This window comes from Thunnus maccoyii, chromosome 24 (assembly GCF_910596095.1).
Source record: "Thunnus maccoyii chromosome 24, fThuMac1.1, whole genome shotgun sequence".
In the NCBI taxonomy this organism is placed as follows: domain Eukaryota; kingdom Metazoa; phylum Chordata; class Actinopteri; order Scombriformes; family Scombridae; genus Thunnus; species Thunnus maccoyii.
In genome coordinates this window covers 5,564,475-5,579,714 of record NC_056556.1, presented here as the reverse complement: position 1 = coordinate 5,579,714, position 15,240 = coordinate 5,564,475, and the positions used below count along the sequence as shown (strand labels likewise).

The 15,240-nt window shown below is 37.4% G+C and overlaps 1 protein-coding gene across 1 annotated transcript in view; it reads right to left on the bottom strand.

The window, feature by feature from the left end:
• LOC121892044 (inactive dipeptidyl peptidase 10-like) overlaps positions 1-7,810 on the bottom strand; it is an 86,716-nt gene extending 78,906 nt beyond the window's left edge. The window contains exon 1 of the mRNA XM_042404821.1: positions 7,399-7,810. Coding sequence (XP_042260755.1) covers positions 7,399-7,458 — 60 coding nt within the window. The 5' untranslated portion in view covers positions 7,459-7,810. The remainder of the gene's footprint in view (positions 1-7,398) is intronic.
• Positions 7,811-15,240: the final 7,430 nt, after the last annotated feature.

Below are 15,240 nucleotides of genomic sequence, written 5' to 3'. Positions count from 1 at the left end.
TCAGAATAAAATGAACAAAATGAAAATATAGGATAGGAAATGGGATTAAATTTATGTTATAAATCTATATTTTATGCTATTGTGACATAATACTGTGAGGGTTGTAGGGGACAGAATAATAGAAAACCTGACCTTCACATGTAGAACACATTCATAAAGTCAGTCTTACTAACTTTTTCAAGGACTGAGTGTAAAATTTATTCCCTACAATCAAGCATCTGGACATAACAGTTAATCAAGCCCACAGTCAAACTACATTTATGGCCTCATATCTCATATAAAATCTTGAAATTAATATATATATATAATAAGCCCTCAAGCATATAGGAATTCTCACCTGAGTTACGGCTCTTGAAGTAGCAAAAGCCACATTTCTGGCCTCCCTCTGTCTGCACTTTACAAGCAAATTAGTTCAAATCGGTGATCAAATTGACTTACAGTGGATATAAAAATTGCAGAGGGAAATTGCCGTCAGTGAAGGGGGGTAGAGCTTTTTAAAGAAAGGAGCTTAGACTGAGAAACCAACATGCAGATTCAGCAGAGCAAACAATCACAGAAAAAGACAGAACATTTTGTCGACTATGAAAAGTCATCAAACCGAGTGAAACCCGGTTCCTTAGATGCAGCTGCAAAACCAAAAGAAACCTTATTATGAGCTCATACGAAGGTATGACAAGCCAGTTTGTTCACGGCTGACAAAAGGATTCGAGCAGTCAGACAGAGGTGTCCGTTCTCTCCACTGTTGTGTCTGTTCATCATTGACTTTGTCATAAAAACGACAACAATACAGAAGAGAAATGCGATCCAGTCTGACCATGTGGAACCCGCCTGACAGCATGGACTTTGTTCACGACTCAACAACAAGAAAGATTTAGGTGCAGTCCTGTTAGAAATGACACCCGAAAAAAGTAGTATCGCGGCCAGACATCTTTCAAAATACTGACCTGTAATCAGCACCTATAAAAGAAGAGATCAAAAGAAGGAGGGGAACAAAGGAAAACCTGGAATAGAAAACCTGGAGGGAGACGCTGGAGGGACTGGTGGCCCGTCTATAGTCATGGAGTCAAAAACAGCGAGCAAAATATCTACTACCATGCCACTGTTCTGGAGGATGTAATCAGTTTTAGTGATCAGTATTTGTCATTTTTGCTTTGGCAATGTTTAGATTTCACGCCTGCAGGAAAGCAACTTTTGATTTGAGACTGCAGAGATGCAGCAATTAACCAATTTCACTATTAATCACGTTTTAAAACATCATGGTTTTACAACCGTAAAGGCTCAACTACACTAAGTTTTTTGCTCCCACTCTCAGAAAATGGACATTATGGTACTTTATTTTTCTATGAACAACTACTGTAAGAAAATTATGTTAAAAAAAATGTTCATAGGTGCAACCTGCTTAAAATGTTGCGCTGCAACAAGTTACACATGCTGTCACAAGAGCGACTCCCCTCGTTTGTGTTTGAGGGAAACTACATTAGCTAAAGCAGACAAGTTTTCTGGCAACGGCTGAGGGACCCAACGTTGAAGTGTTGGATTTAACACCTCGAAGTTAAAGTTGCAGTGTGCAGAATTTAGTAGCATCTAGTGGAGCAGATACGGCAGAAATGGAATATATTTTTACCATAAAATGAGCCCTTTATATATACAAAGGGAGCGGGTCCTCTTCCGTGGAGCCCGCCATGTTGCACTGCCATGTTTCTACAGTAGCCCAGAACAGACAAACCAAACACTGACTCTAGAGAGGACCTTTTGCAATTTTTGTGAGTTTCACGGCCACCGTAGGTTCTCCTACATGCTTGGAAGGGATCCAGCTATACTGCTTAACTGAAGGTAATACACTAAGTAATAGCTAAGTTTAAAATATCATTACTTTAGTGGCAGGTTACTTAATGAAACATTGGTACGGAAATAAATATAAACGTGCCACTTACAATCAAAAAAGTAGCGTTGAGTTAAGAGTCGGGCTTTCAGTGCAATTTAAACCAACAGCAGCAAAGCAGGAAAAGGAGCGTTGCACTGTTTATAAATTAACACTCACCATGTCATCCTCTCAAGAGTTTCAGAGCAATCATTCCTCCCATCTGTGCTGAGTAAACACATGGCTACGGTGGGTAAATAAACCAGGTGTAAAAGACTTAACATTAGGATCTTGTAGACTTCCAGCACTGTGGGATCTAATTTACTGCATTTCAGTAATTAATAACACCTGCATAAGAGATGTTCTTAATTTCTTTCCTTCATTTTCACTAAAACTGCAAAATCAATAAATAAATAACAATAATAGACAGAATTTTCCCAAGCCTCATATAAAATTAAATTAAATATTAAAATAGATTATTAAAAATGAATTAAGAATTAGGCATGGATCACAGTTGATGATAATAACACTTCAGTTTATGACCTACATTAGTGATATTTTCTCCTAGAGGATCATTAAAGTTCATCTTAATTTCATATTATTTAATCTTATATTAATAATAAGCAAAGCAAAAAATGTTGTGGGGGAAAAATACAATAAAACCTCTTATTAAAAATGCAGATGTGAAATAAAAGTCTGCATGATAATGATGAAACTGTGTGTAATGTAAATGTATACTCTCAGGTTTTATTGTCTTTTGATTATGTGCACAGTATAACACTTTTCCTTTGTTTAGTCCTCGTGTGAGAAGCTCCTCAACTGCTGGTTCTCAGCAGGTGTGGAAACATTATCAAAAAGCGAAGCTGTGATTCGGCCTTCAACTCTTCATCCTCAGCAGACAGAGGCAGAGGAGGAAACCACCGGGGAAAAAATATAGATAGTGCTATGAATGAACAAAGGGGCAACTGTGTATTAATTAAAAGACAACAGTTAGTGTCTGAGGATGAAGAAATGTATGTACAAGCTGGAGGTCCATTTGTGAATTCTGATTATTGCAATAAATACTCTTGAAAGACAACTTGCTCCTTGTGGTTTCACCTTTATTGCACAAACAATTCCCACAACACGTGAAAGGGTGATTTTTCCTCAGACTATAATCTATAATATCTATAATATCTATAATCATTGCCTCCCTAGATGAGAGTGACATGCTGTGACGCTGTTTTGTTAGAGTTTATGAACTGATGTGGTCACCACAGCTGCTCTGCCAGGCAGCTTTTATATCCCTTATAAATGCTTTTTAATCCCCTTTTTTTTAAAAATTGTGCTCATTTAATAGACAGTGAGGACAATAATATTCTTTTCAGCAGAAGAAATGTGGGAAAATGGTGAGTGCTTGATGTTTTAGGGGGATCAAATTTACAAATTGAAGGCGAAAATGCCGAAAAATACCACTAGCAAAAAAGTATATTACTAATAAAAAGTTATGCAAATTAGTTCTATATCTGAAAATGACTGTAACAGCATAAATCCAGTGGATTTCAAGGACCTGAGAAGATCTAAATAAACTGTCGAGTGAGGAAGGCAAACGTAATTTTAGCTTCTTTCTCCATTATTGATTTTGACAACCTTTCAATACCTGTTTGTACACAAAGTGGTTCTACCAATAGTGGCACATTGTGAAAGATGTGATATTAAAATTGTAAAATCGGTAGAAAATCTGCAATTAAATGAGTTTAGGAAGCTGACAACCCCGTGAACAATATTCTGTTTGAGTGGAGATTTGTTGTCTCATAATGGGCTAATTCATTTTCCACCATGACAATGCTGTGTTGTAACGTTTCAGCACAAACACAATCAGATTCATAGTTATTGAATTCCTGCACAAAATGCTGGTAATTTGCTGATTAAAAAACACATATTTTCAGTTTTGCCTTTATATCTCCAATATCAACAAAGAGGCTCACTTTCACACTAATACAATCCACACAAAAAAAGAAAGCAAAGAGCTGCATCTCTCTGTTACCATCAGCAGCTTTGTGGTGGGTGACTGTTGGTGTCTACAGCTCCTGTATCTCCAGAGGCTTATTTATGAAGCAGCTAAAACCAGGCGGCACATGAGGGTGGATTACTGAGCGATGATTTATGACACAATTAAAACTAAATAATGCAAATGAAACACAACAAAGCATGTCGGTTCATTTTATATATCGCCGGTGTCATGTGAAAACCTCAAGTCTTCTCTGTGAAATGAAGGGATCTCTTTCTTTGAAACTTTAAAAGTGCCTGGATCAAACAAAAACATTCATGTTGGTCATTGTATAACAATAATAATAATATAAGAAACATCAAGTACATGAGGCTATACTTGAAAAATGGCTTTTTCAAAGTGTAATGCAGTGTTTTCTTTGCACGAGTTCTTGCTCTTATCGAAGCTCCCTCCTGCCAGATTATTCCCACCCTGCTGCTGCTGTGGGCCGACAGCAGCACAGGATTGTACGGGATTATGCTTTGGCTGTTCGTCTCCCTGTCTGAGGGATCTGCTCGCAGCTAAGAACCGCTTTGCATAAACTGTGAGCAATAATGAAGCTCTTTAATGCTGAAGCCTTTATTCTACTCACTGCTGTCACCGTGTCTCTGTCTTGTATTTTACTGCGACATGAGGAGGTTGGAATGAAACATTACTGCACTTTGATCATTCAGTATCACTATAGAGGCTCCAGTTTGAAATATTCACCGTACTTTGATTCTCTTTGTCTTAATTATTGTGCTGCTATGTTCTCATGCCCAGTTTTAGATAAAGCAGCATATGTAAGGATGTAACCGTTGGAAACCAGTAGAAGACAGTGCTGGATTTGTCAAACAAACCAGAATATGCAGTTTAAGACACTGATTTCTACTAAACTGTTGTTTTTTAACCTTTGCAGAGCTTTATTTTAGCCTATAGAGGTGTTTAATCTTTCAATCAGAGTTTAGATTGCTGTATAGGATCATCATATTGGATAAAATGGTGAAAAACCAAATGTGACCCAGTGGTTTCTAACCCTGTCCATTGTTTTATCACCTTGATGCTGTAGGTCTATGCCATGATTAACCCTTACTGTTCATATTCAGACTCATAATTAGTCTCTATGCCAAACTTCTGAACTACACATATATTTTTAATTCATAAATACCTCATCAGTAATCAGGTTTTATGCTATATGTTTATGGACAAAAACATGATTTCAGTGAATGTTACTGAATGTGAAGAATGAATTTTTGAATAAATACACGTCAAATTTAATCCCCTACAGTATGTGCAAAGATGTGTATTGATCATAGACTGTATAAAAATATGGACGTAGTCACCGTGACGTCACCCATTGGTTTCTAAAGAGCGGTTTTGAAGCTCAAAGTGAACCGCGCCGGCCCTCGCCATCTTGGCAGTGCGTGACTCTGCCTAACTCCCAGCCAATCTAAAATGGTCAAAGAGGCGGGCCGAATGGCTGAAACAAGCCACCTAGCGGCTGGTGGACCTGTCACTCAAAGCAGCCATGTCCTTCATTACGCATAACTTTATGGCTCAATAAAATTTAAACGGGTGAGTTATAAAAAAATTCATCCCCTGTACAGTTGTCATGAAAGGAAAAATTGGCTACAGAGACCAAAACCGTTTTTTGTGCCAGGCTGTAAGTTTATTTCTGCTGTAAAGTTGGGCATTTTAACATGGGGGTCTATGGGGATTGACTCGCTTTTGGAGCCTCAATTGGCCATTCAAGGAACTGCAGTGTTTGGCACTTCTTCATTGGCTTCATTTTACAGCCCCAGAGGTTGGCGCTTGGTATCGACTGCACAAATTTTTTTCCAAAAAAGTTTAAATATTTCCTTTTTTGTATATTCTTGGTCACTTTAGGAAAAATCATAAAATTTAAGGCTAAAATAAAGATGTTTTGGGTGTTGTTCTGAACAATATGTAAAGGTTAAATACAGTGAAAGCTCTGTGGTTGTTGTTGACAGCATTACTGCTCCTTTATCCCTAATTTGCATTTATGGAGCTTTAGTGAAAGTTCAGTCAGGAAGACAATCGTTTGCATGCTCAGGTCTGTAGTTTTATTTCTCATTCCCATCCCTCACGCATGCCCACTCATAATTTCCTTGCTGTCATTGCCCAGCTGTCAACTGAGACCTCAGCTGTTCACATCAGCTGGTCACATCCAACCAGTGGCGCGGTAACATGCCGTCATCGTCGGCCTATCAACTTGGCACCTGTCTTTTTAAATATGTTTTCTCCCTCTCTGCCTTTAGTGCCTTCATGCTGCCATTATAATCAACCCACCACCTCCCCAGTCTTCACAGATTCATCACTTCATCTATCTCATCAGCCTCATCAGTCTCAGCCGAAGTCATCAGCCACCATCACCAGTGTCTGGACTCCATGAGGGGATTCGTCTTGCTGCTGCTGCTCAGGACTGATGTCTTTTGATTACAAAATCTCCCTGTAGAGTCTAAACACCTTTTGACAAGACTTAATCATCAATATCTACAATTTGGCCTTTCTATGGTCTACTTTACCCCAAATGTAAGTAACATCATTGTGTAACATAACATTCTTTGTCTGTGAATGACTTTTTGGCAAACAAAAGTAATATATATTTAATCTATAAAACATGACACATATCCTTATTTGGCGCAATAACAATACTTCATAGTCATTTCCATATTTTACTACTACACTACTTTCCTACATATTGAGTTTTAATGAGATCTGAGGAAAGATTGGTTGATATTGCAATTAATATAATTACACAAACAGCAGCCAAGCAATGAGGAAGTAAAGTCAGTGTCAACAAAGCACAGGGGTTAAAACATTTCTGTCCCTAAAAAGAAAAACATAAAACATAAAAATCAATACAAATCGCATTTTTACTGCTGGATTTCAGTACTGACGGAGAAGAAGTATATTGACTCTAAAATGCCAAATATCAGGCTGATCTTTGCTTCTTTTATGTGTCAAACAATCCCACAAAGAAAGTCAAACACAGATTCTTTAAGCTTTTAACAGGCTGTCGGACATTTTTACTTTCAAATTAATTTAACACTCTTATCCAGTCTTCACCGAGAACATTTAAGGCAAACAGTAAGTGCAGAAAGGATAATTGCCTATGTAATCAGGGACACTGTGCGGCAAGTGCTAACACATAATTAGAGGACAGTTTGAGAAGGAAAACTACTGTAGAAAGGGTTTTGACATGCTCATGTTGCAGTTCAAGCAATGGGTGTATTTTTACTTTCTGTATCATTATAAATGTCTTGTGAAGCACTTGATTTGTATGCTATGTAGCATCATAGACTTTCTGTTGATGTGCTGTCGGTTGAAGACACAGAGCAGCATCGGTTGCATGGGAGAGTGGCAAAGTTTAAATAAAGCCACATACTGCTGAAAACTTTGGCAGCTGTTTGGTATTAATATGCTTTTTTCACATGCTGTCAGTAGGAGAATGGTGCGTGAATTATTCTGAAAGAGAGGATGTAAAAAAAAACTATGAGCATCCTACCTTGACATCTTTGGCTGGTTGACACTCAATCTGATGAGAGACGGACGCAGTTTGGTTCATCGTTCAGCTTCGCAGAATGTCCCTTTATCTGAAAACCAGGCTACAGCACTTCCTATCAGATCATATAAAATCTCTGCTGTCACCAGACTGCCAGCAGCTCAGTTTTGAAGTTTTCCCCCGGCGTCTGCTCCTTGGGCTCCGAGCAGAAACTCTTGCTGATGCTGATAACGCTGAGAAACTGAAGGCTGCGGAGCTGGAAATGCTCTTTCTCACCAATGCCGCAGCTTCACTTTATTACTGCTTCACCAGAGGCGGTACATTTAAATACACGATCTATTTTCCCTCCTTTGTTTCTCTCTCTAGCAGTAAACGGTTTCACATTTAAATGCACTCCCTCCCTCTCTACCTCCCTCTCTTCTTCTCTTTCCTGCTATAGCAAGTATGTGCTGCTTCATATGGAGCATCACAGCACAGCGGCTGACAGACAGTTCATAAACCAGGATGTTTGCCAATGCCTCCCACATTCAAAGACGTTTCTTGATCAGAATGCAAATTTGCTCGAGGCGAAGATATTGCAGGCGTTTGGTTTGAGCTTTTTACATTTGAGGCATTTCTCTTCTGTTGCTGTTATTCAGAGCGTCTCACAGCAGGGGTTTAGTGTTTTGGATGAAAGATGTTTTTGACAGGACATGTTGATTTTTTTTATAAAGGATTCACTGGTTCAGTCGTGTTGAGCTCAAACATTTGACCCCTTCAGGAACCAGCTGCTGTTTGTTCCATAAAAAAAAAAAGCTGTGTCTGCTTTTTTGATTTCACCTGACAAATCCACTTAAAAAAAAGGAAGGGGGGAGGTGGGTGGGGGGGGTTAGAGAAGGAAGAAAAGAAGTTGACAGGTAGAAAAAAAAGCTGCACAGATAGATATTGTTCCTTTTCCTATCATTTTATGAAGTGTACAATTTAGTTTGTCAGTTTTTATATTAAAATGTGCCCCGATATGCTTATTTAACTCTCTGCTGACAGCACAACTTGTGAATAAATCTTATTTTGGTGATAGCTGGTCTAGCTCTGATTCACCGGACACATCTCTGATTATTTTTCCAGCAATTCAGACAGGTGGTCCTGGGTGAAAAAACAACCAATCTGAGCTTCGTAGGCGAAATTAAGAATATGAACATCACCTTTTTATATGTGTGAAAAATGACAGCTGAAAAATAGCCACAAAAAAAAAGTGACAAACATGAACGAGATCGAGGCAGATTCACAAAAAAGAAAAGAAAACAACATACATGAACTCTACGTCAGCCTGGATAAGATGAAACGTCAATTCAAGACTGTCCTCCAAAGAAAAAAATGACAGTTGTTTCAGCAAATACCCTAAATAACATTACGTTAAAGTGACAAAGCCCCAGTGGCAGCTGAAGGAATTATGACTCTTGTCAGTCGGGAATAAAGAAGGAAACAAAGAAGTGTGACATTGTTGTAAAGTCTAAAAGTCCCCCAGGGGAAGAGGTTTTTCCTACTGATATACCGTCAACTTCGGTTTCTTTAACTTTGACCATGATTGTTCCTAAACCAAGTACCATCTATCCTTCACCCCAACCAAGTTGTTTTTTTGTCCCTGAACTGTATCAAACCTTTTTGATTTGTAACAGTCTTTGAAGGCACTGACAAATGATGTCTTCCCTCCGATAGAGGTGTCAGATGGGAGGAGAGCCCTCATTCTGGAGGGCAGTTATACTGCAAATTATGTATTTTGTCATTTAATTTGGGGAACTTGTAAATACACATTCAGAGGGGAAAACTTAATCACATACCTTTTATAATTTAGAGTTCTGAAGTGACCTAATTTTCCTTTGGTGTGATATTTGTACAAAAGTATTGCTCTGTTTGATGAGGAAGAGCTCTTCTTGTTTTGTGCTGTAAACATTTTCCCCCAAAATCTGACCTGGTGGCTCTAAATTGGTCACATTGCTTGCCTGCATACGTTGTGTGTATGTGGAGATTTTAAAAGTATATCAACGAGCAGGTCATCCCCGGTTGACAAAGAGAATATCTTCAGAATATCACCAAACCTGGCGTTACTCAAGGTGGTTACTATATGGTTAATGCTGAGATAAATGCAGGTAAAAGTGGACATGCTTTATTAGTTTTACTCCAACGTTAGTGTAAGTTTCTCAGAGTCTGCTGCTGACCTTTCTTCACCACCCGCACCATCTACTATACCATGTACACTTTATTTGTGAGGATTGTTAAACCAGCGCTCCCAAACAACACAGTATGTGTGGAGTAGCTAGCAATGTGCATGTGGACTAGTTGAAAACAAGTATAAGCACTTTAAAATGCATTTATCTCACTGTTTTGTCGGATAAATTTGTTTACGGATGTCTCAAAATTATCTAAGCAATGATTAATTGATGTTCAAATGATGCACCTTTCATAAACAAAGTAAGGATGCTGCAGTTTTAATCCTCTAAAAAGTTGCTTTAATGTCTTGCTATCAGTCACTTTGTAAAAATAATGAGATTTACTTCAGATAGTGGGCATCTGTTTTTGTAATAAAACACCTCATGTACAGGTTGTACATCAGCTCCTGACAGGATGTAAAAGATTTAACATCATATCTATATATGTAGACGTTGAACCTTCATCCCTCTTCCCAGATTTGTTGTTATACGTTACAGTAAACTGTTGTTGCCATTAAAAATGTATGACTGTGATGCATATTTGATGAGCTGGCTATGTTCCACACCACTAATCATATTTTCTATTTAGTTTGTATTGGATTTCCATTCACTTTGCATTAAATGTCAAAGGTTATAGAGTGCTTCACCCATACAGGAGGTCAGTTTCCAGCTCTCACTCTTGAATACATGCTGACATAGAGAGTCTTTAAGAGTTACAGAGTCAGTTTGTTCTGATGAGGGTTTGATTAAGAAAAGCATTATTATTATGCAACAGCAAATAGGCTCTGTTTGTTAGAAAGGTAATGCTGGCAGAATTATATTTTCTCTCAATATATTAAGAAAATATTGTTAATTAATTATTATTTGGCAAGATGCACAAATGTTGATACTGAATGTATGAGTGAAATGTTCAGAGTTCTTTTGTTTCTCACCCAAATATCTGATCTTGCAGAACAATATCTGCTGGTAGAAACTACAGCAATATTCAACTTTTTATAGTTATGTTTCAGCACTGGCAGCTTTTATCTTGGTTTAATAGAAGAACAGAACAAGTCTGCAGTGACCTGAAGCACAACATGCTTATTAACATTTAAAGCTATATAATATGTAACTATTCCACATTAAAATGTCTAAAAACAACTAGACCTATGTTATATATTTTGTTGAGTGTGTACTTACATTATACCAAATGTTTCCAACAATTTTCAAACCCAGAGAAATCAGCAATTTTAATCAAGGTAACGGACCGTTTCATTTGGTCACCTGTCAATGACGTCATCCCCCCTCTACCAAACAGTATACACGCACAAGATGCAAGCGTCAGCATTGTGGTTGTCCACCACAATGATGTCATAAATGGACTTTTATTCAGTTTTAAGCCATTAAGACATTTTTATGATAAACTTTTTGAATCTTGGTCGTTTATAACTATATCTTTTAACAGGATGAAGGATTTTAGTCATTGGACGTCTGGATCTTAAGTTATCGGAGCAACAAGCAGAGCAAACGTTAGCAGCAGCTCTGCTAGCAGCCGCTCCCACACGTCCTGTGAAACACTGACTTTCAGTGTTTTTACCTGTTTTAATCACTGGGTTTGTTTGTTTTAGAGAGGAAGAGACTTCTGCGGATAATTCGGCACCCACTAAAAACATCCTGAACGACGAATACTGAAGTAATCCCAAACGGGAGAAGCTGATTGTTTACCAGTGAAGACAACAACTCCCATGATCCCACGCTACTTAACGTCATCAAACTCTGTCTTTTGTTATTGTTTTGTTTGAGAGACTGAAATTACATGTTATGCGTTTAAGCAAAATCACGATCTTTCACGAACCTTAACCAAAGTGCTTTTGTTGCCTAAACCTGAACATACGTAGGAGTCAGGATGCGACCCCGGGTCTGTGGTGTCAGAGACCTCCATCCACCTCAGTCTCCTCCCTGGACTCCAGAGCGATATATAAATATAGAGTTTCCTGTGAACATAATCCACGAAGCGTTTACATTTGCCAACACAATGCAATTTGGAAAACAATTTAATCGTATATAAACATAATTTCTAGGAATACATGATTGGCTTCTTACCCAAAAATTTGGCAGGATGGAAAAACTTCAGAGACAGTACGTAAGAGTGACTCTGCTGTAGATTTTGGGGTGTTGTAGCGATGTACCTGAGTACTGTAATGCAACGCTACATCACGGCTACATAGGGTTCGGAAAAAACAATGTTTTCCCTAATCAGGATTATTAGACTGGGTGCAGTTACTCTTTAAACATGGACACCACTTTCTTTACTCATATAAAGTTTCACTTCTGCTTTATTGTTCATATACAACAATGAAAATGAATATTTTTTGCACTTTTGTGTATTATTTGTATCCCCATTAGCTGTCACCAGTGTAACTTTACTTATTGTAAGATGGAAAACCCTGCATAGTTTATATATCAAATGGTGGATGTACTCTTTTCACAATCTTTTAGTGTTAGAAACATTGATTGCATTTATAAAAGCTCTCAAGGATGAAGCAAGTGCTGCCATCAAGACAGCTGCTGATTTAATTAAATCCTACATTTAGATGGATTTTGTCAAATTCTGTATGTAAGTACAGTCGGTGTATAAACTGTCAGCTGAGTGTTTATGAATTACAATCCAGCAATGGTTGAACTGTGTGGGTGGATGAATTGTATGCTATGTCTTCTTTATAATTTTCTTTCTATTTCTTTTCTTCTGCAATTGTCAATCGGTCGTTTGCACTGTTCAATGTGAACGGTGTAAAGCAAATAAAAAAATAATAAAAAGTTGGCCACAATAAAAGTTAAGAAAAAAGTAATAATTTCATGTTAATATGTATAACAAAAGTGCTAATAATCTCAATAAAAAATCAATTGAAAGGGTGTATGATGTACATATATAGATGAATATGAGGCAAAATGTATAATTAAATAAAAACAATAATGAAAAAAATTGTTTGTAATACAATCAGCACTGTTGCAATATACATATTACAATCAATTGCCCACCCACTGTTCAAAACTAACATAAACAATATTGTCATAATAAAGTATGTCTATGTAAGAGTAAGTCTATGCAACATTTTTGTAATTTTTGTCAAGTTTTTTTTTTTTTAAATGTAGATGTGTGAATGTACCAATGGGCAGTTTTCTTCCATTGTCTCTTGTTTACTTTTGTAATAAAGCGAATCCCAAGTAAATGATGCTCATGGGAAAAGACAGTTTGGCTTTTTTGGAACATGTATTGTATACCCCAGTGCACTGTGTGTGATCATTATTCTCATTATGTCTATTTCTCTTTGAGCCAACATTACAGATCATATTTTAATGCCTGGAAACTCCTCTGTGTATGAAAGCTCAGGGCTGTAGATGTGAGAAAAGCCAACTCTGCTGCTGTAATTGCCTGAGCCAATTAGAAAGTTTAATAACAGGCTAAATGCTCCTAAAAGTTAGAGACAACGGGAGAAATTCAAGGCTTCGTCTTCAATTAAGTCCTGAAAACAGAGCTGAGAGCGAGACAGTTGTGTTGTTCACACGCACTTTGATGTTAGAATGAAATCACATTTCCATCTATGGACTGTCCCATGTACAGTGCAGTAATACAAATATGCAAATAAACCTGACAAAAAGTGTAAATGTGAAGATATTCATGTGAAATATCACTGCTAGACTTCTTGTTTTCCATCAAAAACAAGATGAAAGCTGTGATATTTAGCTGAGAGACAATAACCTTTTAAAATAAATAAGTTTATCACATGACCACATGATGGATCATTTCCTAACAAAGCTCTGTATGTGAGATCAAGTCTGTATTTAAAGCTACTGTTATGGCACTTCCCTCTAGTTTTAATTGTCATATTTATCTTCATATTCTTACCATATTTATAACTTCTACTAATTATAATATTCCCAGTTTGTACATTTATCATGTTATTTGTTTTTTTCCTTACCCATTACAAAAAAATGTTAATTTCATACTGTGGTGGTTCTCAGTAAATAATGGAATGCTACTAATCGTAGTGGAGCATCTTTAATTAGAGCGAGTGTGCAGGAGGCGAGGAAGCCGAGCGTAATCAAGACAAACGCTTTCCCAAAGCAAAGCAGGGCGGCGTGTAATGAGCCTGCTGGCCAATGGGGAGGATTCACAGTGAGTTTTGACATGAAAAATTGCTTTTGCACCTTGTTAGCTTAAATACACAGTTGTACAATAAATACTAAGATTTTTTTTTTTTTTCTTTTTGCAAAATTGCAAAAACTTTTTGTCTTTATTTTTGTCTTTAGAGTTTGATTTTTCTTAAAACAAGTAGAAAAGTGATGTGAAGTGAGATTATTTCAACTTGTTTTTGATGCAAATCAACTTGTTTCAAGTATTTTCTAAAATGAACGCATGTTTTTTTTTAATCAAAATCCTACACTTTTCAAGAAAATAGAGCCTGAAATCATGAGAGCACTGCAAAAATCTATAATTTGTGTAATTAGAGTTTGATTTTTCTTTAATCAAGTGAAAAAAGTGATGCAAAGTGAGATTATTTCAACCTACTTTTAATGCGAATCAACTTGTTTCGAGTAATTTCTAAAACTGCTTTTAATCTTTCTTGAACTTAGTGTCACAACTTGTCTTGTTTTTATCTTGAATCAAGATATACACACTGAATTCTATAAAATTCTTGAAATTAGTTGATGTTTAATGAATGTAAGTCATGGTTCTGTCCCAATTTGGCTCTGTGTCCCTCCACCAGTCCACCAGATGCCCTCAAGCCTGTTTAAGACTGGACTGAGTGGGAAGGAGGACAGATAGAAGAGATGTTGCAGATTATATTTAACGGACCACTTGAGATACTGCTGCTTGCTACACTGACTCCCATTGGAACTGAGTGCCAAAGTGAACTAGTCAGAGCTGCAGTTGTCTTTTAGTTTTTATGTTGTTTCATGCAGCCTTAATATGCAAACCACTCCGCTTGACAGACTGATTAATTCATGTTTTTGTCAACAGTAATTTATGCTGAAGTTTATTTTGCTGTGTGTACTCGTTGTGCACTTATTAAAGTTGTGTTCATGTGACTTCTGGGACAGTTTGTTCATAGTTATATTGTGTTTTCAGGGGATTTTTTCCCCTTCTGTGATCCTGTGCTCCACACCTGTCCTGCATCAGGTCTCGTTAGCTCTGCTCCCTGTGTCTTCCCCATCCAATCAGCTCCCAGCCCACTCCTTGTGTCTTGCCACCTGTTCCTTGTTTCATTAGTTCAATTTGTATTTAAGTCCTAGTTTTCAGTTCAGTTTTGTTGGCTCCTTTGTTCTGTTTCACTCTCATCTGCCAGCTTTGTTTTGCCTAAAATAAATAAGTTATTCCACAGCTTTGCTCTGCCTGCAGTCTCCTGTGATTGGGTCCACCTGCTCTGCTCCGCATAACAGAAACATCTCTAAATTATTTTTTCTTCTAAGAAAAATAAGGTTTTGGTGCTCAAATATAGACAGAAATGGTTTGATAAGTTTTGAACAAAATCATCAACAAATGGAATCATCAGATACTTGAAGAATCCCGTCCACTCCTGCCATCATGTATAGCAAAGTTAGATGCTTCTCCTGTGTCAGCAGATAAGAAAGGAGAAAAGTTTTGCTCAAAATGCAATTTTAGCAGGACTTCAAACAC